General features: G+C 36.6%; 2 protein-coding genes, 1 long non-coding RNA gene and 1 other non-coding gene across 4 annotated transcripts; 2 read left to right on the forward strand and 2 right to left on the reverse strand.

Moving 5' to 3' along the window:
• The first annotated feature begins 3,067 nt into the window (after positions 1 to 3,067).
• Positions 3,068 to 3,174, forward strand: LOC130709601 (small nucleolar RNA R71). Its single transcript, XR_009010080.1, has one exon. It is a non-coding gene; the product is annotated as a small nucleolar RNA R71 (small nucleolar RNA).
• A 10,731-nt stretch (positions 3,175 to 13,905) lies between these two features.
• LOC130742735 (uncharacterized) lies at positions 13,906 to 15,166 on the forward strand. The gene is made up of 2 exons (XR_009021258.1): positions 13,906 to 14,591; positions 14,700 to 15,166. It is a non-coding gene; the product is annotated as an uncharacterized LOC130742735 (long non-coding RNA).
• An 8,168-nt stretch (positions 15,167 to 23,334) lies between these two features.
• On the reverse strand, positions 23,335 to 25,958 carry LOC130744162 (terpene synthase 10-like). Its single transcript, XM_057596351.1, has 4 exons — positions 24,309 to 25,958; positions 24,069 to 24,213; positions 23,706 to 23,954; positions 23,335 to 23,625 (listed from the first exon to the last, which is right to left on the reverse strand). Exons 1-4 carry the CDS (start codon positions 24,674 to 24,676, stop codon positions 23,335 to 23,337), a joined length of 1,053 nt encoding a protein of 350 aa, XP_057452334.1. The 5' UTR covers positions 24,677 to 25,958.
• On the reverse strand, positions 24,766 to 25,862 carry LOC130744163 (myrcene synthase, chloroplastic-like). Its single transcript, XM_057596352.1, has 3 exons — positions 25,629 to 25,862; positions 25,232 to 25,493; positions 24,766 to 25,145 (listed from the first exon to the last, which is right to left on the reverse strand). The coding sequence occupies exons 1-3, from the start codon at positions 25,860 to 25,862 to the stop codon at positions 24,766 to 24,768; spliced, it is 876 nt and encodes a 291-aa protein (XP_057452335.1).
• Positions 25,959 to 27,478: the final 1,520 nt, after the last annotated feature.

A 27,478-nucleotide genomic window follows, 5' to 3' on the forward strand; every position in this document is an offset into this window, starting at 1 on the left:
AAAAGCGAATGTACTTTCCTGACGACCTACCTAACGTTCTCAGCCACAACAGAAGCTGGAATTTCCAGGACTGCCCTCCAACGGTAGCATTTCCATGCAACGTTCAACCCTAATCCTTGGAGTATAAATAGTGACTGATGATTGAAAGAAGCGGCTAGAAGCATTCACACACGCGCAAGAAATATTCAAATCCTTCTAAGCTTTCTTTCATCCTGAATTTCATTGTGTTTACTATAAGCTTTTTAGAAGCACTTTCTTTGTAAACAAGAACTTCATATACAGTTGTATAGTTTTCCTTTAGGAGATCAAGGTTGATCGGATCCTAGAGAAGACTAAGAGAGTGAATCTTAGTGTGAGCTAAGTCAGTGTATTGTTAGTCACTTGTAGGTTTCAAGTGCAGTTGTAACACATACCTGATTAGTGGATTGCCTTCATTCTAAGAAGGAAGAAATCACCTTAACGGGTGGAATGGAGTAGCTTGAGTGATTTATCAAGTGAACCAGGATAAAATCCTTGTGTGCTTTTCTATCTCTCATCTTTAGCACTTAGTTCTCAAAAAGATTTCTTAAAATCTTTAAGGTGGAAGTTTTATCTTGAAAACGTTATTCAAACCCCCCCCCCTTTCTACCGTTTTTCATACCTTCACTTACAATCTCCCCCTTTTTGATGATGACAAAACCAAGTATTTTGATGAACAATTCTTAAACAATAAACTGAATTCACTCAGAGTTTAGAGAATAGAGGTAAACTTATCCTGAGGTGAATGGTTTATGTTGCTCATTCTGAATCCAAGTCACAGTTTGATTCTGAGCTTAGCTCCCCTTGAATCTAAGACTTAATGAAGACATTAGTAATATCTAGATTCTGAGTTAAATAATAAAAGAGTTTAGAGTGAGAATTTATGACATTGATAATATGTGAATATCAGAGCGCATAAATATTCAGAGTCAAGAGCAAGGTAAAAGTATCAGAGTCAACTTCAGAAGAAGTGAAAAAGTATTCCTTGCAAATGCCCACGGACATATCTATGGTCATAAAGAGTGGAACTCTTAAATTCTCCAAAAGAAAAAGAAATCACACTAACACAGCTTAAACATCAAAAACTGGTTGTATACTCCCCCTTTTTGTCATAAGCAAAAAGCATGGGGTGTGAAAAACTTAGCTTGAAGTACAAAGTACTCCCCCTTAGAGAAGGTCCAAGTTTAAAAAGATGGAGAAAAAATAATTAAAGAAAACGTATTTAATTAATACGTATGCAGAAGATTAAATGAAAGAGTGGAACGCTTACTACCGGCCAAGGAGTTAAAGGTAAGCATCTGTTACCAATAAACAATCCTCGAGAAACTGCTTCAACATTAACTTCTGGAGACTGAACTGAGCTTATAAATAGCGGTTAAAGCATGACAGTCTTCACATCTCATTTGCACTTGAAATCAACATTGCAATGGCATCCTTCATAGCATACATCGAAGAATTAAGGAAGAAAGCCTTTGATGAAGATCTCTTCATCAACGTGCGCCATCCAGAGGAGCCGAGTGTCTATAGTCTAACAAACCAGCTACTAGGCATAGGCCTAAGTCCAGAAATGGACAACATCCTCAGAGGCTTCCTTGCATTTGTAGAGGAGCTTCAAGACCTCTTCCAGCGGGAGCTGGATAATTCTGCCAAAAGACAAGCGACGGAGACTGCACTTGAGACAATGGCGGAGGGTCCTGAGAGGCAGGAAGTGCGCCAGAGCTTGATCCAACTAGAGTATAGGCAGCATCGTCTGGAGCTTGAGAAAGCAGCGATGCGTAGGCAGTGTAGATCATTGAGGAAAAATCCCCCTTTTTAAATGTATGAATGCAAATGTATGAATGATGTTCTTAATAAAAGAAGCTTGTTTGTTGATTAATGCGTATGAGTAAAAAACTAAGTAATGATGAACAAGTAATTATGCAAGCACATAGGAAAGAAAAACGATAATTAGATAAAAGAAACATAGTTAAATACGAAAACATAGTAACATAGTAGAAGGAAAACAGAAGAAAAGAGAGTTTCTAAAGACTAAGGCTTGGGTGTCCTCTTCAGAAGTTCTGTGCACATCTCTTGAAGACTCTGAAGAAGAGCTTCTTTAGAATCAAGTCTTTGTTCAATGAGGTCATGTCTTGGGTTTGACTGAGCTTTAGCAGACGGAACAGCTTGATCAGAGTGAGGAACTTGAGCAGAGGTGGAGGCAATATCAGTAAATGGAATGATTCCAAGTGCTTGATTTCTAAGAGCCTCAGCTTCAGCTTGTAATCTAGCTGCTTGTTCTAGAGCTTGCAACCTTGCAGTTTCACGTTGTTCTGCTTCAAACCTTGCTGCTTCTTCTTCTTGTTCTTTCTTCTTCCTTGCTTCTTCAGTAGCAGCATAAAGTTGATCTCTCAGCTTTTGTTCATTCAGTGCTTCTCTTCTTCTGAAACGCTGACTAGCAGCTTCAACTCTTTGATCCCTTTCAACAGTAAGGAAACCCATCATCACTGCCACTTGGTCAAGCATCGAAGTGCAAAGACGATCCCAGTCTTCATCAACTAGGTCTGGTTTCTCACTGAGGTCAGTGCGACCATGCACATTGCGAACCCTTAAAGATGCTTCCTGATTAAATAAGTTGATGCAATCAAGCAGGGTGTAAGTATTTGAGAACGGTTCATTCCAAGCTTGACCCATGGCTTTCACTTCCTCCTCCGGTCTAGTCTCGGTGCATTCTTCACTATCATGTGGCCCTCCACAAGTCACACACTCCAGTTTGGTAACTCGACCACCAATCACCTTGGTCGTCTTCATTTGATTTTAAATTTCATTCATTTGCTTGGAGAGTTGCTTGTTGGAGGCCATGAGCTGATCATAAGCTTCAACCTCAAGGACTCCTCTTCGGGCTTGGCGCTCATTACAAGAGTTCATGACTCTTATATCCATTTTTTCAATCAACTCGTACCCAACTTGTGGAAGTAGGGCATCGAACTCTCCATTTGAGGCCGCATCCAAGCCAAACCTCGAAGAATATTGAAGACCATCATAGAACTTTGCCACTTGTTCAGCTTGGGTGAGGTTGTGTTGAGGACACCTCCTCAAGAGCTTTTTGAACCTCTCCCAAGCTTCATAGAGATTTTCATCGGTGGATTGAGCAAACATCATGATGTCATCTTTAAGCTTTCTCAAGAGGGCTCTTGGAACAAATCTTGTGGTGAATTTCTCGGTTAGATCTTCCCAAGATGTAATGCTACCTTGGGGCTGTGAATTCAACCACTCTTCAGCAGTGTCCCTCAAAGAGAAAGGAAACAAACTCAAGCGGATGGTGTCCGCTGAAACATTTTGAACTCAATAAGTGTTGCAATTGCGGATGAAACGCTCCATGTGTGCATGAGGATCTTCAAGAGCACTTCCACCATACTGATTTTGGCTCACCAAGTTGATGAATGCCGGCCTCAGCTCAAAGTTTCCCGTGCCATCGGGGGAAACTATGCTGCCCGGATAATCGTAGCTCATGGCCGCCGAGGTAAGATCTCTAAGAGAACGATTGGCATTCTCCGCTTCTTGCTCTTGAAGTCATTGAGCAATGGCCTCTTGCACTCCTTCTTCAATGTGGGCTTGCAATTCCTCCTCCGTCATATGGACAGCCATGGCGGCTATCTCAGTAGCTCTTTACTGAGCTCGACGACGATGGAGAGTACGCTCTGGCTCCGGATCAAACACCAATGGATCCGTGCCAAGTCTACCTTGCATAGACTGAAATCACAAAAACAGAGAAAAGGTTAGTAACACCTATTCAATGCAATGCTTAGTAACACTAGCAAACAAACTCTTCAACTTAAACCAAAAACCACAAACAATCCCCGGCAACGGCGCCAAAAACTTGTTGGTAAATCTGCAAGGGTACAGAAACCCCTGGGTTTTATAATATCGAACCACAGGGATTGTGAGTGAGAATTGTGGATTTAAGCCTAAAGTTTGCAAGTTCTTAAAACAGTAAAATTCAGAAATTGGTTTTGAATGTTTGTGACAAAGGTTTTGCAAAAGAGCAATGTTGAAAATGTTTAAATTAACAATTGATGGAAAAATTCCTTGGGTTGTTGATCATCTAATCCACTTTAGTCTACCCATCCTATGCATGTGACATCTTGATTTCTCTCTTGTTGCTTTAGCCTATGGACTTACTAGTTGATTCCTCACAAAAGTAATTCTCCCATAAGCCCAATTCCTTGTGTACTTAATCATTCATAAGAGGTTTTTTAAGCAAATATATTCAGGCCAATAAAACTCTACCCTCACTCTATTCCTAGAAGCAAGTATAGAAGGATCTATTCCAATTCATGTCCCTAAATCATAACAAACTTCCATTTGATTATAATATAGCCTATAGCAAGGGTGCACCAACGCTAAACATGCATAATGGAATTGAAATACAAGATAAATCAAGAACTCATGCATAGAAATAGGATTTAACAAACTAAAACTTCATAGAATCTCTTAACCCAAAGAAAAAAAGAGAACTAGCCACTCATGGCTAGAGAATTCATACAGAACTTGTAATAAAAACCTGAGAAGAATACAAGTTGGAAGCCTTCCTACAGCCCCAAGGTTCTCCTCAGCTCTCAAACTTGATCCAAAAATGAGTAAAAATGACTAACTCCCAAAGAAATTGGCCTAAGCCTTATTTATACACAAAATAAACGAGTCTGGGCGCTCAGGCGCCAATTCAGAGCGCCTGAGCGCCAATTCCAGGGCAAAAACATGCCTCTGGAAGGCAATTGGCGCCTAGGCGCCAATTCCCAGCGCCTAGGCGCTCAAGCTCGCTGGAAAAGACTTTTTGGCTTCTTGTAACTTCCTCTTCAAGCCTCTTTAAGTCCTCCTTCAATTCCATGCTCCTTGGCCTTCTTTTTCCTTCAGTTTCTGATCAGCAAACCTAATCAACAAGTCAAGGAAAATATCCAGAAGCTCAAAGAGCTCATTAGAAAGGAGGTCCCTCATATAACATAAGAAAATCATGCATGTCCTAAACTTTACTTAAAATGCATGAAAAGTCCCTATAAAACTACAAAATCAACAAAACAAAGTAAAGCCTCAAAGAAAGATAAAAATGCATGAGAATGCATGAAACACTACATGAGACTCAAGAAAAAGACTCAAAACAAACAAAGAAATGACCCTAAAAACACTACTAAAATAGGGTCATCAGTTGCAATTATGACCTTCTTTGCCTTCTTCTGCGGCGGTGGTTCATTATCATCATCATCATCACCATCATCACCATCAGAGGGATCCTTTGTCTCAGAGGGTTCCTCTTGCTTTCTCTTGGTCTTATTCTTCCTAGGAGACTCAAAGTCCGGAGGTTCAGGAAGATTTCTGAAGAATTCATCCACATCAATCTCAAAGCTTTGCTGCTTCAGATCATCAAGATAGAACCTAATAGCCTCTAGATCATCAGCCTTTGACCAGAGAGGGCAATCCTTCAGAGGGACTCTTCTTCTTGACTTTGCAGTAGCAGGGTTAACTTCAACTTTTGTTTCTATCAAGCCCATCCTCTTCAATGATGTAGGAGTGAAGACATCTCCAACAATAGTTGTTAGGTCTTCAGTGCATCCAGCTTTGGTCTGAGCATTTATCAATTTGTTCCCAATAAAGAAGTCAGATAGTAACCAAAAGGTATGTATTTGATTGCAGACTTTGGTGAAGCAGTAGTTCTTGACTTTCGGATGCATTCCTTCAGATAGAAGAATAGAAAGTAAGGCAGACAGACTTTGGAGTGCTCCTTGATGAAGAAAAGCAACACCTTCTGAGTGAAATTGATATAATCTGGAGAACTTCCCTTTGGTCTTTGATTGATGCAGTTCAGTTGGATCTTGTACCAGATTCTCGGGTCAGAATGAAGATCCTTTGTCTTGCAATCAGTTTTACCCGGTTTCCATGTAGAGTATAGAGCCTTGTTGACCTTCTCCTTGGTTCTTGTCTTGACTTTTGATTCCTGTAACTGAAATCTGTAGCCATTACTTGTATCTGCACCCAGAAGCCTTACAAATGATTTCTCTGAGATGATGATCCTTTTGCCCAGAACAAAAGACACAACTTGATACTCATTGCAATCACCATGCTTCCAGAATTCCTTCACCAGCTTGTCATATAGATTGAACCATGTAGTTTGTCGAAATACCCTTCCCAACCTTGAGCCTGTACTTCAGGACGAAGATCGACCCCATTAGCAGCAATGTTGTCGAGGTCGAAATGTCATTCAGCAAGAACTTGAAGTTCTTATGCAGGGAAAACACATGTAACTGCACAACTCCTTTGAGATAAAGGTGAAGGTGCGAAAAACACTAGAAAGGGGGGGTTTGAATAGAGTTTTTTAAACAAAAGTTTCCCCTTTTTAAGTTTAGAAAAACTTAAAGATAAGAACTAGGTGCTAAGGAGAACGAAGTAGAGCAGACAAGTATTTTATCTTGGTTCACTTGAGATAAAAGTTCAAGTTAATCCAGTCCACCCGTGAAGGTGATTTCTTCCTTCTTCTGATGAAGGCAATCCACTAAAATCAATGAATGATACAACTGCACTTGCAACCTGCTAAGTGACTAACAGTACACCGATTTTCTCACTAGTATTCTCTCAAGACGCTGATCAATCGGTCCTCTCAAGACTAGCTAAACACTGAACCAAACTTGATTCAATCCTCTCAAGATCCGACCAAACTTGGTCTCTTAAGGAAGTTTACAAAGTGTTTGTAAAAGGTTTTGGGTTTACAAGAAATGCTTCTGAAAAGCTAATGGTAAACTCAGATGTTCAAGAACAGTGAAGAAATATCGCTAAGAGATCGGTTAGAATGAATTCAAGAATATCAGCAAAGTTTCTTAGCTTCTTTCTTCTATGTTCAGTCCTTATATACTCCAAAGCAATTGGTGTAGCCGTTGCTAGGGTTTTGTCCGTTGGAGTGGCAATCTTGTAATATCAGACTGCTAGGTTGAACGAGGTAGGTGGCGGACAGGCTATGACAGTACGATGTGTACTATGACAGTGACCTGTCCTTTCACCAGCTGACTTATGATCTGGAGTGCTTCAGATGGACCTTGGTGAAGCTTCTGATCAGAGTCAGACGGAAGCTTGGATCCTCTGACCTTGCAACTTCTGCTTCTGGGCAAGTTCCTCAGAACTTCTGAACGCCAGAGCCAGAATAGCTTGTGTCTTCAGATCCAACTTCTTGCAGGTCTTCAGAACTTGAGTCTTCTACTTCAGGACCGTTCCTTCTGGAACATCTGGTCTTCAGAACTTCTGACTCCGGTTGTTCAGTACCTCTTGAGAGCTTCTATCTTCAGAACTTCTGAAGGATTTGCCACTGTTCTGAACGAACATGGTGAGCTTTAGAACTCTCTTTTGGTTACTCTTGGGTCTTCATCTTCTGATGGAATTGGCTTGGGTTAGAATCAGAACCTGTTTGTCACAACTATAAAAGACAAACGTTAGAGTACCATAATTGTTCATCCTCAAAAACCTTAATTGTAATCATCAAAATATAGAGATGCAATTTCTGATCAAATCTTGATCTAACAAAAGGAACAACATCCTCAGCATCTTGATTTTGTGCTTGAGCAGCCTCTGTTGATCGTGGACGAAGAAATGGACCTACTTGACCCGTTGGAAGACCCACTACCATCCTTGGGAACACTCTTCCATCGGCGGAATCAGCCCTTTCACCGGAATCTGCTCTTTCAGATCTCACCATTGTTGAAGGTTGGAGGCTTGGGTAGAAGAGGGATGACCGAAAGAGAGAGAATCTAAGAGGATAAGGGTTTTTGCAAACTGGAGAGAGAAGCGAAAAACAAGAGTGATGGAAAACATGAGTGCGTAATGGTTTTTAGAAAGTAACCGTTGTTGATTGTAAAACAAAAGTAAAATCAACGGCTAAAAATTAAGAACATCATTATGAATAGTTAATACACATAACACACGGTGGAGAATAAGCACATCTACACTCATTACAACAGATTATCCGAAGGGCACAAGGAACGAGGCATCATAATAAACTAACACACGTTTACTATCTTGTCTTAGAGTAAGCACCAATGGGTACTTGGCATCTGACAAAGTTACCTTCTGAACTAGACATCTTCTGATGAGGAAACATCATAGTCAGAGGTTCTGATCCATCTTCATACTGGACAAAAGTCCAAATTCTGCTCTTCTTCTAAGTTCAATTCTTCCTCTCAACAACACCATTCTATTGAGGAGTTCTAGGAAAAGAGAAATCATGTGCAATTCCATAGGAATCAAACAGACTCTCAAACTTGTCATTCTCAAACTCTCCACCATGATCACTTCTAACACGCAGAATCCTGCAAGCCTTCTCGTTTTGCACTTGGGCAATAAAGGTAGAGAACATAGAATGAGACTCATCCTTGCAGGATAGAAATTTTACCCATGTCCAGAGGCTATAGTCGTCAACAATGACCATCCCATATCTCTTGTCACCTATAGATTCAGTTTTCACTGGTCCAAAAAGGTCGATATGCAGACGTTCCAACGGCCTTGAGGTGGAAACAACATTCTTTGCCTTGAAAGGGACTTTTGTAAATTTCCCTTTCTGACATGCTTCACAAAGAGCATCTGAAGAGAACTTATAGTGGGTAAGCCCCTGACAAGGTCAAGCTTACTCAGCTGAGAAATCTTTCTCATACTGGCATGCCCTAACCGTCTATGCCATACCCATTGCTCCTCATTAACAGAAAGAAGGCACTTTACTTTCTGAGTTTCCAACTCAGATAATCTGATCTTATAAGTGTTGTTCCTCCTCTTGTTGTTAAATAGAACAGAGCCATCAATCTGACTTACAGCCCTGCAAGACTTTTGATTGAAGATAATATCATAACCCTTGTCAGCTAATTGACATATAGACAATAAGTTATGATTTAAGCCATCTACCAACAGAACATTATCAATGCATGGACTATTATCAACTCCAATAGTACCAGAACCATTAATTTTACCCTACTGATTGCCACCAAAACCAACTTCGCCTCCAGGATTAAGTTTTAGCTCTTGGAACATACGCCTTTCTCCCGTCATGTGACGCGAGCATCCACTGTCCAGATACCATGATTGGTGTTTCAGTGGAGAGATCAAGGATATCTGCAACATAGATAATCTTATCCTTAGGTACCCATATTCTGGGTCCTTTCTTGTTAGTTACCCCAGAGGTTCTGACAACCTTGGGTTTCTCAACATGATAATGTAAAGGAATTTGAGCATGACATTTAAGCACAGACAGAGTTCCCTTCTTAGGAATGGGGTTAGCAACTTTAACAAGCATTGGTTCAGGTAATATAGTATCAGAGGGTGCAAAATGTTCATACAGAGGTTTAGCCTTAGGCATGAGAGGCTCATTTCTACTGGGTCCAGAATAGCCAATACCACACATTCCATTTCTGCTTACGCCATAGATCATTGAAGCCATCAAGCTTCTGTCTACGCTTTTAGCTAGGAATCTTTGAAATGATTTTTCATATTTGGATTCATTTTTAAATTCAGAGGCATCACAAGCAACAACTTCTTCTAACTTAAGAATCTAGTTTTTAAGCACAGAGTTAGAGTTTACTAAAGCATGATTATTCTCTTTTAACTCAGAAATAATTTTATCATATTCAGCAGAAGTCTTAGAAACAGCAGAGAAATCCTTTTTCAACTTTTTATGTTTAGTCAGGAGAGAGTTATATTTATCCATGATATCAGACAGAGCACATTTAAGTGCAGAGGTTGAGAAAGAAGCGAATACCTCATTTTCATCGTCAGAGTCTGCATCTTCCTCTGATGCAGATTCAGAGTTAGTTGCTTCTTTTGACTTTGCTTCCTTGTTCTTGACAATAGCCATGAGTCCTTCAACAACTTCTCCATCAGAGTCAACATCCTCTGACTCTGATTCATCAAAAGTCACCATGAGACCTTTCTTAGCTTGGAAATGCTTCTTTGGCTTCTTATCCTTTTTCAGCTTAGGGCAATCAATCTTGTAGTGCCCTGATTCTTTGCATTTAAAGCATGTGACTTCCTTTGATGAAGACTTCTTCTGACCAGAAGAGGATTCATTCTTCCCTTCAGTCTTTCCAGAGCCTCTGTACTTGCTCTGCCTGTGCTTCCAGATGCGATTGAGCTTTCTGGAGATCAAGGTTAGCTCTTCTTCATCAGAATCTTCAGAGTTTTCTTCAAATTCTTCTTCTTCAGCTTGGAGAGCTTTAGCCTTTTAAGATTTGAATTTACAGGCTATAGACTTCTTCTTCTGATCCTGATGTTCAGCAAGCTTCAGTTTATGGCACTTCAGTATACTTATGAGTTCTTCCAAACTCATCTGCTCAACATCTCTTGTGAGCTCCAAGGAAGTTATCAAAGGCATCCAGCTTTCAGGAAGACCTCTAAGAATCCTCATGACATGATCAGCAGTTGTTTAACTTTTGTTGAGGGGTCTTATTCCAGCAATGAGTAACTGAAATATGGAGAACATATCCTCAATGGACTCACTGGATTCCATTTGGAAGGATTCATACTTCCTGATCAAGGACATCGCCTTTGACTCTTTCACCTTCTTGTTTCCTTCATGGGTCATCTTCAAGGAATCAAAGATACCCTTAGCATACTCACGATCTGTAATCTTTTGGTATTCTTCATATGAAATAGCACTGAGAAGAATAGTTCTAGCTTTATGATGCAGTGAGTAAAGCTTCTTCTGCTCTGCAGTCATCTCTGTTTTGGAGATCTTCTTGCCATCACCATCAACTTGACGCTCGTAGCCATCCACTATAATATCCCAGAGATCTGCATCAAAGCCCAGAAAAAAGCTTTCGATCTTGTCTTTCCAGTACTCAAACCTTTGACCATCGAACAAAGGAGGCTTTGCACTGTAGACATCTTTTTGCGCTTCAATGGTGGCAGCCATCTCAGTTTTTCACACCGGCCCGGATCACTGAACACTGTTAGGTGTGGTAATTAGAACTTGCACTTTGATACCAATTGAAGGTATGAAAAACGATAGAAAGGGGGGGAGGGGTTTGAATAGCGTTTTCAATCTAAAAATTTTCCCACTTGAGATTTTAACAAATATCTTCAAACATCAAAGATAAAAGTAAGAAATGTTGGGTTTTACTTTCTTCCACAATTCATAAGGAGTCTTATTCAGAATTTGTCTGATAGAGATCCTATTCTAAATGTAACATGTTGTGTTTACTGCCTCAGCCCAGAAGTTCTTTGCCATGTCAGTTTCTTGAAGCATGGTTCTAGCCATCTCTTGAAGAGTTCTATTCTTCCTCTCAACAACCCCATTCTGTTGAGGAGTTCTAGGACAAGAGAAATCATGTGCAATTCCACTGGAATCAAACAGACTCTCAAACTTGTCATTCTCAAACTCTCCACCATGATCACTTCTGACACGCATAATTCTGCAAGCCTTCTCGTTTTGCACTTGGGCAATAAAGGTAGAGAACACAGAATGAGACTCATCCTTGCGGGATAGAAATTTTACCCAGGTCTAGCGGATATAGTCATCAACAATGACCATCCCATATCTTTTACCACCTATAAACTCAGTTTTCACTGGTCCAAAAAGGTCGATATGCAGAAGTTCCAATGGCCTTGAGGTGGAAACAACATTCTTTGCCTTGAAAGGAAATTTTGTAAATTTTCCTTTCTGACATGCTTCACAAAGAGCATCTGAAGAGAACTTCAGAGTGGGTAAGCCCCTGACAAGGTCAAGCTTACTCAGTTGAGAAATCTTTCTCATGCTGGCATGCCCTAATCGTCTATGCCATACCCATTGCTCTTCATTAACAGAAAGAAGACACTTTACTTTCTGAGTTTCCAACTCAGAAAACGGATCTTATAAGTGTTATTCCTCCTCTTGCTGTTAAACAAAACAGAGCCATCAATCTGACTTACAACCCTGCAAGACTTTTGATTGAAGATTATATCATAACCCTTGTCAGCTAATTGACTTATAGACAATAAGTTATGATTTAAGCCATCTACAAACAGAACATTATCAATGCATGGACTATTATCAACACCAATAGTACCAGAACCAACAATTTTACCCTTCTCATTACCACCAAAGCCAACTTTGCCTCAAGGCTTAAGTTTTAGCTCTTGGAACATACGCCTTTCTCCCGTCATGTGACGCAAGCATCCACTGTCCGGATACCATGATTGGTGTTTCAGTGGAGCGATCAAGGATATCTGCAACATAGATAATCTTATCCTTAGGTACCCATTTTCTGGGTCCTTTCTTGTTAGTTACCCCAGAGGTTCTGATGATCTTGGGTTTCTCAACATGATAACATAAACGGATTTGAGCATGACATTTAAGCATAGAAGGAGTTCCCTTTTTACGAGAGGGTTTAACAACTTTAGCAGGAATGATTCAGTCAAAATAGTACCAGAGGGTACAAAATGTTCATGAAAAGGTTTAGCCTTAGGCATAGGAGGCTCATTTCTATTGGGTCCAGAATAGCAAATGCCACACATTCCATTTCTGCTTACGTCATAGATCATTGAAGCCATCAAGCTTCTATCTACGCTTTTAGCTAGGAATCTTTGAAAGGATTTTTCATATTTGAATTCATTTTTAATATCAGAGGTATCACAATCAACAACTTCTTCTAACTTAAGGATCTGGTTTTTAAGCACAGAGTTAGAGTTTGCTAAAGCATGATTATTTTCTTTCAACTCAGAAATAGTTTTATCATGTTCAGCAGAAGTCTTAAAAACAGCAGAAAAATCTTTTTTCAACTTTTTATGCTCAACTTTTTATGCTTAGTCAGGACAGAGTTATATTTATCCATTATATCAGACAAAGCACATTTGAGTTCAGAGGTTGAAAAAGAAGCGAATACCTCATTTTCATAGTCAGAGTCTAGATCTTCCTCTGATGCTGATTCAGAGTTAGTTGCTTCTTTTGACTCTGCTTCCTTGTTCTTGACAATAGCCATAAGTCCTTCAACAACTTCTCCATCAGAGTCAACATCCTCTGACTCGAATTCATCAAAAGTCACCATGAGCCCTTTCTTAGCTTTGAAATGCTTCTTTGGCTTCCTGTCCTTTTTCAACTTAGGACAATCACTCTTGTAGTGCCCTGATTCTTTGCATTCAAAGCATGTGACTTCCTTTGATGAAGACTTCTTCAGACCAGAAGAAGATTCATTATTTCCTTTATTCTTTCTAGAGCCTCTGTACTTGCTCTACCTGTGCTTCCAGATGCGGTTGAGCTTTCTGGAGATCAGAGTTAGCTCATCTTCATCAGAATTCTCAGAGTTTTCTTCAGATTCTTCTTCTTCTGCTTGGAGAGCTTTAGCCTTTTTAGATTTGGATTTCAAGGCTATAGACTTCTTCTTCTGATCCTGATGTTCAGCACGCTTCAGTTCATGACACTTCAGTATGCTTATGAGTTCTTCCAGACTCATCTGATCAACATCTCTTGTGAGCTCTGTAAGACCCGGAATTCGATAGATTGTTTACTCATTTAATTTCCATTAAATTATAGTAACGTGTATTATTTTAATAATTATTTGTGATTGAATATTATCCGCGTCACTTAAGAAATATTTTCCTTATAGTTATTTAATGGTGTGTTTATATTTTATTATTTTTATATTATTTTCCTCAGTCGAATCTAATCGCGATTCGTGAAAATTATTCAAGTAATAATTAATTTCAATATTTCAATTTTATAGAGTTTTATTTAAATACAAGATTAAAATTATAATTATTTTTGTGTGTATTATTCTATTTTAATCTTAGGATTTTCCAGTCTTTAATTATCTCTTTCTTTATTGAAGAGATGACCTGCTCTATCAGGTCACCTTTCCTGATTACCTATGTTAGCCTATCATAAAGGAATATCCTTTATTCTTTTCTCACCTCAATCACTAATTCAAATTTCAAATTTCCCCATCATCCTTTCTCCACAAGGACCCCACTTTTCCCTAATCAGCATTAATTTTTATCTCTCTCTTTACTCATCCAATTTATTTTTTCCTTTCCCCAATCTCTATCTCTCACGTGGGTCCCACTCCCACAATTAGATATTATTTTCTTTTCTTTCTCTCCCTTCATTCACTCCCTCAACCGCTCACTCTCTCTCACCCTTCTCATTCACGTTTCTTTTCTCTTCTCCCACAGCACCTCCTTCTTCTTCAGTTTATTCCTCCTGCAACAATACCACCATCATAGAGCCTTTCCTGCACTCAACACCACCACCACGTCCCAAAACCGCGAGCACCACCACCTCCATGCCTCCTTCACGCAACAACTACCACTGTCCCTGTTCTGTTTTTCTTCTCCATGAGGGTCACCACCAAAACCCTAGCCGCCACCTTCAAAGCCCGATCTCCGGCGAACCATTAATTTTTTGGAGAAACTGACATCACCACTGAACTCTCCTCATCATCCGCAACAAAACCCCTCCATCGATTCGATGATCGGCCCCCGTGACTCCGGCGACCGCCGCCGCCGCCGTCTTCTCCGGCGAGTTCTATTCTGAGAAAGGAGGCCAATTTCTTGAAGCTTTCGACCTCGTCTTTCCAAATCCAAAGTCAGATCATTGTTTAGAGGTGATACTCTGTCAATTTCAATTTCCCTTTTTCAAAACCCTAGCTTTTGTCTTGTTCATATCCTAAGTTCCATTCTCTGAGTTATGTGCCCTTATTATTATTATTCAGTTTCAATGGCTACTGGAGGAAAGGGAGAGCACGACCAGACCAGAGGAAGAGAAGCTCAGTCCCATGACCATGAGACTTGAGGTAGAAGGAGAAAGACATGAACTTTGTGCTTAAAAGTTTTGTATCAATAGGGTCCCTTATGTGTCTGATGTGTGTGGTGTGAGTTAGTGTTTTGGTTGTCCAATTGCAAAGGGTATGAGAATTTCAATTGTATTAGTTCTTTAGTCCTTACTGTATTATACATGATAGATTTTATGAGGAGAGGAAAATAGGATTTTAGCTTATCCAGGTGTTAACTAATTAAGTTGGAAAATGGAAAATTTGGCATTTAACTTTTGAAAGAGAACTTCTTATAATTCGTTTTGTTTTGCTTAGACAGTTTTGGTATAGCACTTGAAAATACATGTCTTCATGTACCTTTGATGATTGTATCAAAAATACTTTAAAATAAGAATAGTTCTTTGCAACTTTTACTTGTTCCAGGACTCCTTGTTACTGCCACGTTTTTAGGGGCTTAATGAGGGTTCAATTCTAAGTAGTTTGAGACTGATTTCTATCATGAAAAGGAACTACTATATATATATTGAGTTCTTTAAATCACAATCCTTATTTTAATATTAACTCCACTTTAGTGTATGTATTTTGGAATTGTAATTTTGAAAACCGTATGTTAAAATGGATGTATGTTAATTGTCCATTCTTTTTAATCTTTTGAATTTCAACTCTGAAATGAAATTAAAGAAACCCTTTTAGGCTATTTAACTATTATGTTGGATAGTAGCTTTCCAATCAATTATATTGGCGCTGTCCTTTGAATCTTAATAACTGAAAATGATTTTGAATTTTACTTAGGAGAAGTTTCATGTTGATTAAGGTTCTAATTTTGCTTTCACGTGAATATAGTAGGCATGTGACCAATTGATAAATCATTTTTGCAAAAGTGGCATTGGATTAGAAATGGAAGAATTCTTATGTATTGTACTCCAAATCATTTGTATTACCACTTCAAATTCTTTGATCCTAGGTGTAAACTTTTAGCAAATGCAATTCGTGAATCAGTAGATGATGCCATACATGATTAGAATATCAAAGGTAGTACTTAGTAGGACATAAGTTTACAACGCTTAATTTAAAATGGTAGTATTATTTCTTCATTAGTCTCAATTCTTAAGGTTCTCTTAAATATGCTATATGTACATTAATTTTTGGACTCTAAAACATACATCCCGATCTTTTGGAAAATTAATTCTAAAACTTGTTACCCTTGTGTGTTAGGGCACGACCGAGAGCTCTACAAGCTCTAGGAAGCCTTCGTTTGCTTTGAAAACTCGTATTTCTATGGGTTAAATGTTTAAGGATTTAAGTATGAGTTATAGATTCTTTGATTCACATGAAGTACATAACTATGCAACTGTTAGGGTATTGTTTTAATGAAGAGTTTAGTGTGCGTAGTATTGCGAAAATGCCTCAATGAGTATTCTAATAGAGACTGAGAACTCTAAGGAAAACGAGAGGAGTAAGTACTAGTTATGTATACTTTTCTATTTTAACAAAGATACAAGTATTTGGCTTTAAAGTTGATTTACTAAGTTAAAAGCTTTGAAACATTATTATTTGTTTTTGTTGTCATTATGACGACATGCCTTGATTTCTGAGTTTAATCCTAATGGGTTATAACCATTAAGGAGATTGAGTGTAACTTGTGTTTGCTTCGAGTCAACTGCCTGAAGTCGTAGCTTTAGACCTTGAGTTAGTAGGTTAACTCAATTAGTAATTACGTGATGTGTACTTATGAAGGGTACGAATAACGGAAGCGCTTGGCAACGAAGCCAAAGGACAAAAGGAAGCGGGCTAACATGAGAAAGCAAAGATGTGATTGGATTGGAGTTGCAGCTTAGTAATGAAATTGGCTAAGGTAAGGGCAACTCTCCTAGCTATTAGCTATATGCTTAGGTGTCGAAGAATCGGCAATTGTTAAATGATATTGATATGTGAGGCTTATGCTTCTATTGACTGCTGAGGCTTCGGCCGTTTACTGAGATTTCAGTCTTATTTCTTTTAATGGATAGACATTTGCTATTTCTTGAATTAGGTATGTGCATAAACATGAAGTTATGCCAAAACCTTATGATTATATCGATTGTAAATGCGGAGTGTTATAAGAATTAGCAAGTAGGACCCGACGGAAGGTCTGAGCTACTGCTGACGTGATGGATCGAGGCTTTCTCAGGAAAGAGAACTTGAGGATGATATTGATCTTTTGACTTGTTAGATTTTGAATCAAATGAATGCATAAGACTTGATTTGAGAATAAATTCCATAATGAATTAACTCAAAATAGAACACTTTGAATAATAAAGATAACCCATTTTGAGGGAAACTTAGGATATGAAATGAGTTCGAAAATGGGAAGGGTCGAAGATTCGAGGTTCGAGGAAAGATAATGATTCGAGTTGTGAACATCATGAAGAGGAGCCGTTATGAGTAGAACCGCCATTAAGTGCAGGTGCTACTCCTTGTGTGAAGTGATTGGTCAAAGGACCGACGTTTACCTTAGGGAAAAACGATAGAGACATGAACCATAGCTAGACACGTATCCGAGGGATGACGAATCGTGGTTTGCTAGCTCTTGCATACCTGCATGACTTGATTAAGGGGCTTGTCCTTAATCCTATTAATTATTCTTTGATTAAGAGGTTTGTCCTTAATCATAGTATTTATCCATCGATTAGAGAGGATGGACCTTAATCCTATTAATTACTCTTGATTAAGGGGTATGACCTTAATCATATTATTCGTTATTGGATTAAAGAGGATGGACCTTAATCCTATTATTTGCTTATGGATTAAAGAGGATGGACCTTAATCCTATTATTTGCTTGTGGATTAAAGTGGCTGGACCTTAATCCTATTTTTGCTATTTGATTAAAGTGGTTGGACCTTAATCATATTATTTGTCCTTGGATTAAAGTGGCTGGACCTTAATCCTATTATGTGTTAGTTGATTTAGAGGATTGACCTTAGTCATACTATTTGTTATTTGCTTAAGAGGTTAGACCTTAACTCCTATTACTTGGATCGATTAAGGGGCTAGTCCTTGATCCTGTTATCTGTTTGTTGATTAGAGAATATAGAGCTCATCGTGCTAGATGATTGACCGCTGAGTCGTGCGTTTCCATTAGTGAGACGTGATGCTGCCCTGACAAGGAAATGAAGATACATATCGATTGATGACTTGACGTTCAAAGGATAGAGATTGACTTATGTTGTGTCTAATTATTATTCACACGCTACTTAACTATGCTAAATCAAGTTAGGACTTATATTACATTACTCTAGGAAGTTGACCCTTTCTGCCTTGTTTGCTTTGTTTGTGTTTGGGCGGTCGGCAAACTGCCAGGCCTTAACAGGTGTGTCTCCGAGGAGCTGTTGATTGCTGCAAGAAGGTGATTGGACTGATTGACGATGAGACTTCCTTGGAGTGAGTGAACCAACCGAAGACTTGTGGAAGTAATAGTTAGATGTAAGGCTAGAGCCTTGGGTAGAGAAGCTTACCGTCATTGGTTGAAGCTCGTAGGGATAATTGTATTACTTACTTTGGTCTTGGGTAGGTTCTGATGCATTACTCTTCTGCGAATCTCCAGTTAGGGGATTGTAGGAAGTATATTGGACTTAGGGTGCTATCGCATTCTGAACTTTGTTGTCGGTTAAGACATTACTTCACTGTATATTTTATATGTCTTGAACATCCGTCGTCACTAACGGGTGCTTGCCTTGTCTAGGCCGGATGTAAGGGTTTGGGTAAGAGTACACATATCAGGTTTTGGAAATGTTTTGGAAGGAAAGCAAACGAAAAAAAAATATACCCGCTTTTATTAAATTCTTGTTGTAAAATAATTCCATTTTATTTAATAAGTACTAATTGTGACTCCCGAAAGTCGGGGTGTTACAAGCTCCAAGGAAGTTATCAGAGGCATCCAGCTTTCAGGAAGGCCTTTAAGAATTCTCATGACATGATCAGCAGTTGTGTAACTCTTGTTGAGAGGTCTAATTCAAGCAATGAGTAACTGAAATATGGAGAACATGTCCTCAATGGACTCACTGGATTCCATTTGGAAGGATTCATACTCTCTGATCAAGGCCAACGCCTTTGACTCCTTTACCTTCTTGTTTCCTTCATGGGTCATCTTCAAGGAATCAAGGATACCCTTAGCATACTCACGATCTGTGATCTTTTGATATTCTTCATAAGAGATAGAACTGAGAAGAATAGTTCTAGCTTTATGATGCAGTGAGTAAAGCTTCTTCTGCTCTGCAGTCATCTCTGTTCTGAAGATCTTCTTGTCATCCCCATCAACTGGACGCTCATAGCCATCCATTATAATAACCCAGAGATCTGCATCAAAGCCCAGAAAAAAATTTCAATCCTGTCTTTCCAGTACTCAAGTCTTTGCCCATCAAACATAGGAGACTTTGCACTGTAGACATCTTTTTGCGCTTCAATCGTGGCAGCCGTTTTAGTTTTTCACACCGGCCCGGATCACTGAACACTGTTAGGTGTGGTAATCAGAACTTGCGCTCTGATACCAATTGAAGGTATGAAAAACGATAGAAAGGGGGGGGGGGGTTTGAATAGCGTTTTAAAACTAAAACTCGACCCACTTGAGATTCAATTAAATCTCTTCAACCACCAAAGATAAAAGTGCTGAGATAAAAGTTAAAGAAAGCACACAAATGATTTTATCCTGGTTCACTTGATAAATCCCTCAAGCTAATCCAGTCCACCCGTTAAGGTGATTTCTTCCTTCTTATAATGAAGGCAATCCACTGATCAGAGTTTGTTACAACTGCACTTGCTACCTGCAAAGTGACTAACAATACACTGACTTAGCTATCACTAAGATTCACTCTCTTAGCACGCGAAAGCTAATAGTAAACACAATTAATACAATGTGAAGAAAGAATGCTTTTAGAGAATATTTGATTTCGCGTGAGCTTCTACAAGGTTTCTTCTTCAAAAGAATCTTTCGTCTTCAGCCTCTTTATATACTCCAAGGAATTAGGTTTGGAAGTTTGCATGGAATGTTACCGTTGGAGGGCAGATCTGGGTTTTCCAGGTTCTGCTGTGGCTGAATCAGTTAGGCAAGGTCGTCAGGAATGGTACAATTGCTTTTGTACTTTGGATAGCGACATGACCTTTATCCTTGTTGACTTCTGATCAGAGTGATGCTTCATATTGGAACTTGTGAAGCTTGATGATCAGAGTCAGAAGGAAGCTTGGATCCTCTGACCTTTGTACCTTCTGCTTCTGGACTCAGAGGAGAAGTACTTGGTCTTCAGAGCCAGCTTACTCTTGGACTTCAGAGTCTTCACTACTTAGCTTCTGGACATTCAGAGCTTCTGGACCTTCAGAGCTTCTGAACCTTCAGAGCTTCTGATCCTTCAGAGCTTCTCATCCTTCAGAGCTTCTAGTGAGCTGAATCCATATAAGAGCTTTATGATCTTCAGATCTTCTGAAGCTTGATCTACTGTTCAAATTGAACATAGTACGTGCGAAAGCGTTGCAGAGGTTACTCTTTTAGCAAAGTGCTTCTGAATTATGTGAAATAAGACCAGAGTCATGGCCTGTCATTAGAACACTCAGAAAACATCGTTAGAGTACCATAATTGTCCATACATAATAGTTAACATGTAATCATCAAAACATAGAGTTGTACTACTGGATCAAAACTTGATCTTACATGGATGATAAAGAATGAGAGTGAGAAAGTAATTCATCATATTCAGCATCAAGGGATTCATATTGTACCTCATCTTCTTCATCATCTATCTGTACTGTCCACAGAGGCCATGAAAGAGAAGCGTCCTTTATCATTGGCCCCTTCTTCTTCGTCAGTAGTGTCTTTAGAGTCATTACATCCTGCTAGGTGCACCTCTTCTTCTTGCTAATGTTGCCATTTCTGAAAGGCTTCTCTTCACAAATAATGATGTAGAAAGGGTAAATTTGTGGTTTTAAAGGATACGAGTTCTTGAAAGTAAAAGAGCAATATCAATTAAGAAAAAGTTACTCTTTTACTAGTGTGTACAAAGTTTCATACTAAGGAACTTAAGTGTATTTCAGAGAAAAGATTTAACTAGTAGGTGCTCTGATGATGAACAACGAGGTTCTCAAGACTTTTTACTTGTTGTTCAGGTTCCGAAGAGATTGAAAGAATTGTTATTTCCTTCAGATCTTAAGTCTTTTTTAAATACTCCTCACTTTAGGTCATGAGACGTTGTATCGTCTACTGCTTGAGCGTCCAATTCTTCCATAGTACAAAAGGTCACTTGCTTTGCATTTAATGCTCTTGCCCGTTGTTGTACTTTGCTTTAGAGAAGACTTGCAAAAAAGTCATCCAAGTGTTAGGTGTGGTTCTCTACCGTGGATATTTTCTCTTTCAGTGAATGGTTAGAATTGGTAGAGAGTTGTTAGATGTGACTTTTTTTGACATCGTTCTTCTTTCACTTTATTCTTTGCTCAACTAGCCTTTTTGTAGCCACTTATAACTTAGGTCTTTCTTCTGCTTCTTCATTGAATAATACTTGCTTCTCCAAGTGTGTGTAATGGTTCTTTCCTTGACTGGTCAAATTATCTCTAAAGGATACGTTTTTTCAGACCAGACTTATGTTCCTTGGACGATAGGGAATATAGACGTTGAGTTTCCTGAAAAATCAAGATTTAAGATCTTTAGAGAAATTTGTGCATTTCATGACAAAAGAAGTTAAGGACGTTGTTATAAGTCAAAACATGAAATTAGAGATTTATGAATCTAACGTTTGAAATTTTCAGTGGAACCTGAGTATATATGCTTTTTGAATCATTTGGTGTTGTTTTGAAATAATGGCTTAATTAGCCTTCGAATTTAACATGTTTGCAACAAATTTAGTGGGTTTTTTGTTACTGGTGACCCTCGAGAAATCAAAGCGTTACACCTTATAATTCCTTATTTGTTCCATACATCTCTCGGTTCAAAAGAATTCCCCCAATAAAATCTTCTTATCCCTCAGCTGCTTGGTTCTCCTGACGCAATCCATTCAGCTACTCATTCGCCTGGTTCTTTTTGTGAGGTTTCAAGCATTTCTTGCTTGTTAGGTTTTTTTTTTCAGAAAACCAAAATGGAATTATATAAAAAGAACACACTAAGGGCTAACCCAAACTATGAGCCAAGTACATAGTAGCTTACAATATTAAAAAGGAACAAAAAGAAACAAAAGCAAGACAAAAAGAAAAGGAACAGACCTTGTGCGTTAAACACCAGTACAAGGAAACTAGAAAAAAAAACCAGAGAATAAGAAAAAAGCAGCAACAACAACACTACACAATTCTATTGCCCATCTACAGTGGTTCGTACAGCTCCGAAGTTAGAAGATCTGTCAACATTTTTATTGGGCCAGTTGAGCAATGAACCACTTAATCCCTTTGGGCCGAGATTTGCATTAGCTGACACAAGCTTCTGAATTAGATAAGATATTACTTTGAGAGGAAGTTTACTTGGAGGTGAAGTTGATGATTAGTATAAATAAATGAGGTTTAGGCTTTTGTTAGACACTTGATCTTATCTCTACCTCTTTAATCCTTATTTTCATAGCTTTAATATGAGTTGTTAAACTCCTTAGTTAGTCTTAGGATTTTTAATATTCTTGTGTCTCCAAACCTGAGGTTCAGTTCTTAATAAATTCCGTTTTTCTATTCAAGTTGATATATGTTCTTTAACTCTTGTTTGTCTTGAATATTATTTTCGTTTTGAAGATTTACGAATTCAAAGTAATTGTGTTTAAATTAATATCCAAGTGATTTGAGTCAGCTAAATGATTCTTTAACTTATGATGAGACGATGAATTGATTGTGAAATTTTTCTCTAAGAACATAGATCTCTAACTCCGATCGGTTGTTAGCTTTGAGATTTATGTGACCATAGATAGTTCTTGTACTTTGAAGCGGCGATTGTCAAGCTTCTTAACTTGAAGTATTCATATTCTGAAGGATTGTTCAGTGGTGAATCAGGATTTCCATCTCATGATTGTGAGTTGGGATTCAACTCAAAGACATGTCAAAAAGTTGAATTAACCTTTTATAAACAAGTATGGTTTGTTGGCACTTGAATGTTATAATCCGAGAACTAACGCTTTCTCATATTAGAATGAAATCTTTTTTAATTTCTGTTTGCTTACATTGCAATCAAATCAACCACCCCCTCCCCCTTTTAATTGTTTTTGTTTACTCTCTTTTCAATCAATTGTTTATTAAGTCCTTGTAAGATCGATCCTAGTGTTCAGCACCAAATGTATTCAAAATAAAATACTTTGACACGCATCACGATAATGCGTTCATCAATTATAATAAATGCTATTGTGTTACTAAATAAATGAAAGTATTGTCTAGTCATCAAACACAGTTAGTTATTGGATAAAAAAATTCACAATTGGACTAAATTTGTTTAATTAGAAAAAATTATAGGATTAAAATTAAACGAAAAAAACTAGGGAGATCAAAATCACCCGAACAGTACAAGGTAGATCAGAAGTGCAATTAAGCCTTTATTCTTTAAATCAAAACTCAGATTACATATTGTACTCCATAAACTAATTCTATGTATCAAGGAAGGATGGGTTGAACCATCAATGATCGAATGAGACTCTGAATTTCAGGATCATGAATAGTATAGCCATCTCCTCGCTGGTACGACCATATTGCTACATTTACAAAGGTCCTAACAGTATTTTTAAAACCTTGGGAGAAAGAAGAATTATGAGTCGCTTCATTAAACTTCTTCCATGTTTTATGTATCACCGATGTTAAATGCTCACGAGCTTCTGCTTCAGGAGCTCCACTTTGGTTCATGTAGCATTGAAGTGACTTAGCAACATCACCCGTCGCATCTTCACGCTGAAAATTAAAGTGGTAAAAAAATTAGAGAGAAGATAATATTGATTGTGCAAAGAATGAGAATGGGAATGGTAATATACTTTATATGTTCCAATATCATTAACCATGCGGAAAATCTTGCCCGCAAAACAAATTATGTCTGGGTACTCTTCCAAATTTTTGATCTCCTCCTCTTTGAATGAATTTGGAATTAAGAAGTAAGAATGAGTGAGTAAAAGAGGCACACTTGAGGAAGTCACTCCATTTTGTATGTACTCTTCAAAGCTTGGCGTATATCCACTATGGTACCACTTCGCTTCATTTAAAAATGCTTTACATAGATTTGCCCACTGACCAAACAAGTTAACAATTAACATTCTTAATAAACTAAAAACAAATTTTTAGGTGTGCAACTTCAAACCGAAAATTGATAACTAAGAGGGATTGGATAAAAAAATTCTTACCGCTTTCATTAGGTATGAAGTGATATTAATATTGTACCCGTTCTTCTCTGGATATTCGGAAGCCATTTCATTGACTAAGTTATAGAGTGCTTGAAAGCATGTTTTCATGTAGTCTGGGAGACTATCCACAGAACTTAGATCACACCTATATTCACAAAATAAATATTAGTCGTAATTATTGATGGTGTAAAATCTACAAATGATATATATGGACCATTAGTGAGGAGTGACTATGCTAACCTGTCAATTACTTCTGTGAAACGCTCTAGTTCTTCCAAGGTACCATACACATCATAAACATCATCAATTAAGGTAATAAAGGAAATGATCCTTGTCATATGTTTTCTGAAAAAATCAAGATCCGGCCTTGAATTTGCTCCCAAGGACCAAATGTAGTTATCAACAACCCTTTCTCTAAAAAAACTCAACTTTTCTCCAAGTCCTCCTTGATTCCACCATCTTAAATAATTTACAAAAGGAAAAGAGTTATGAGATTTAGTATAAGTAAAAAAAAAATAGTTTTGATTTGATTTTGATATAATATAAAAGCGCAATATAAGTATCATACTATGAGAAATAGGTATGATAAACTTGTGAAAAAGAAACATGAAATACTTTATATGATTCAAGAATTATGACTCTGAGGTGGATTTTAATCAAAAATCAACTGTAATGTATGAATGAAATAATTGACATGTCACCTGGATGATTCCTTGAGTTCTTCTCGATAGTTTGCTTGAGAAATGTTGAAATCCAATTTAGCGAACTGAAGTAAATCAGGAATCATGTTTTCCTTTTTTTGGTACACATTAATGAACCACCGAGCCTCGAACTTAGGAACTCTCCAATGTAATGGAAAATCTAAAGCATGATTGATTAGATCTGATGTATAATCACCTTTACCCTCGTTCAAATAATCTTTTAGAAATTTGGAGGCAAAATCTTTTAATTCATCCAATATATTTTCATCCTCGAATGAATGAAATGAGGCTTCATACAATGATAGCAATCCCTCCACATCAGCGTGCTCGCTTTTCTTGAGATTTCCATTTTCATCTTTAAAGCGAATAAAAATATCTGTAACATCAAAAAAATATTACGCACATAAATACACCATCATTTTTATAAATTTCTTAAGTGAAATACTGGAAAGTAGTACAAACCTGAAGATATATCATAGCCATGTTGTCTTAAGAGTCTGAACTTGAGTGATGTGGCATATAAATTCTTCTCTTCATTATTCGAGTTTTCTGTTTTATAGATATTGTCCAAGACATTTCTAATTTCATTCGGGTAATGATACTCCACTCCAAGTCTTTGCAATAAATCAATAAATTCAAGTTGATCAAGCTCATTTTCTACTTTGCAAAACATCATCCTCACCTTTTCCTTTAGCACACTTACTTGATTTTTGTAAACTTCTTCCTATATTAATTTATCAAGAAGACATTAGCCTGATCATCATAGGGAAGCATTTGTATTTTCATGGCGATTTTTGAAATTGAGAAATATGAAAGAAAAAAAACCTGATACTCTTTTTTTTTTTAAATAAAAGCATACCTTATATTCAGTACTCAATGATTGGATATAATCATAACTCCAAGTTGAAGGTTCAAAATTTGCAGATCGACGAGTAATTGTTTGATTAGTATTATAAACTTTAAATGATGCCTTGGGTTGAGTTCCACCATGGAGATTGAAGCTTCTCTTTTCTAGATATGAAGACTTTGTTTCGCGAGGTAAAGGCAATTTAGCAAAGCTAAATGGGAGAGAAGTAATTTGGAGGAGAGCCATTAGAATAACAATCAAAATATTAAGATAGTTTTCTTGGCTTTATGTGGCTTTGCTATACTACTGTCAAACCCAAACCAAACTTATATAGGCAGTGCAGTGACCCTACTATAATATTAAATATTATAATATTATATTATACTTTACATATTATAATGGTCAAATAAAATCGATATAGAAAATATTATAATGAAATATTATTGTATATTATAATATAATAATATTTTATAGTATATTATTAAAGTATTTATATTATAATATTATTTTACATAAATAAATTATAATAGTATAATATATATATATACTATTATAAATTAATAGTATACAAATATAATAAAATGTTTAATTAGTTATTAATATTTTTTTATACTATTTACTAAATTAATTACTAACTGTAAAAAATTTGAATATCTCATTTAAAAATATAAATTATAGTCATGTTGTCAATTATGTGAGCCCAACAATGTTGGATGCTCATGGTAGCATGTTCTTGTGGGAATTTAAGGGAATTGATGCGAACAAAAACATTACCAAAATTTTATCTATTCATCATATTTAAGAATAAGTTTAAGGGATGTACCAAAAAAAATGTTTAAAAGTAATAAGGATAAAACTAGGTGAACGTTAAGTTGACTTGACCTTAACATTAATAAAATATTAATTAGTAATTATATGAATACCAACTTTAAATTTTTTCAACTTCTCTTATTTAATAATTCAATTATATTAATTACTCATTATATAAAAATTCAATATCTCATTTTAATATTAAGTATTAAAATAATTTAAATTGATAATCACAACTTTGGGGAAAATTTTAAATCCTAATCATGATAGTAACGATAATAATAAAAATAAAAATAATATTTTTTATTGTAAAGTAATAAAAATATTATTTAAAATTGATATTTATAATAAGTAAAATTGACTTGACCTTTATATTAAAAGAAATATTAATTAGGAGTTAATGACCTTTTATATTTATACTATATTCTTTAAAAATTCAATTTCTCATATATTAAATTTAAGAAAAATATTATTTTCATTTTAACTATTAATAAAAATTATATGATACGTAAATAATAAATTAAATTAGCTACTATTTTTTAAATATAATAATTGTATTAATTATTAAATTTATAATTCCAAAAAAATCTTTTCATAACAAATAATTGAATTAAAGTATAAGGATAAAATTCACTGAGTTTTAAATTAATAACAGATTAATTATTTGTTTATTGTCAGTATTATTATTATATGTATATTAATTATTAAATTTCTCATACACATAACCAAAAATAGAAATATAATAAGTAATTAAACTATTAATTGTCAATAATAAATTACATAAAACATATAAATAATTAATTGATAAATATTTTATGTTATGCATTATATTAATTATGAATGATCAATTATCAACTTTTCCGTTAGCTTATCAAAAAAAAACTATCAACCGCTCATTCTTATCAAAATGAATAATTTATTTAGTATTAAATAAAAATAATTATAATATTATTTTTTAATCTTGGATTAAAGAAAAAATTTAGATTATGAAAACAAAACTAAGAAATATTCATATATATATATAATTAATAATTTAAATTAATTAATAATGA

Source organism: Lotus japonicus, chromosome 3 (assembly GCF_012489685.1).
Source record: "Lotus japonicus ecotype B-129 chromosome 3, LjGifu_v1.2".
NCBI classification, from domain to species: domain Eukaryota; kingdom Viridiplantae; phylum Streptophyta; class Magnoliopsida; order Fabales; family Fabaceae; genus Lotus; species Lotus japonicus.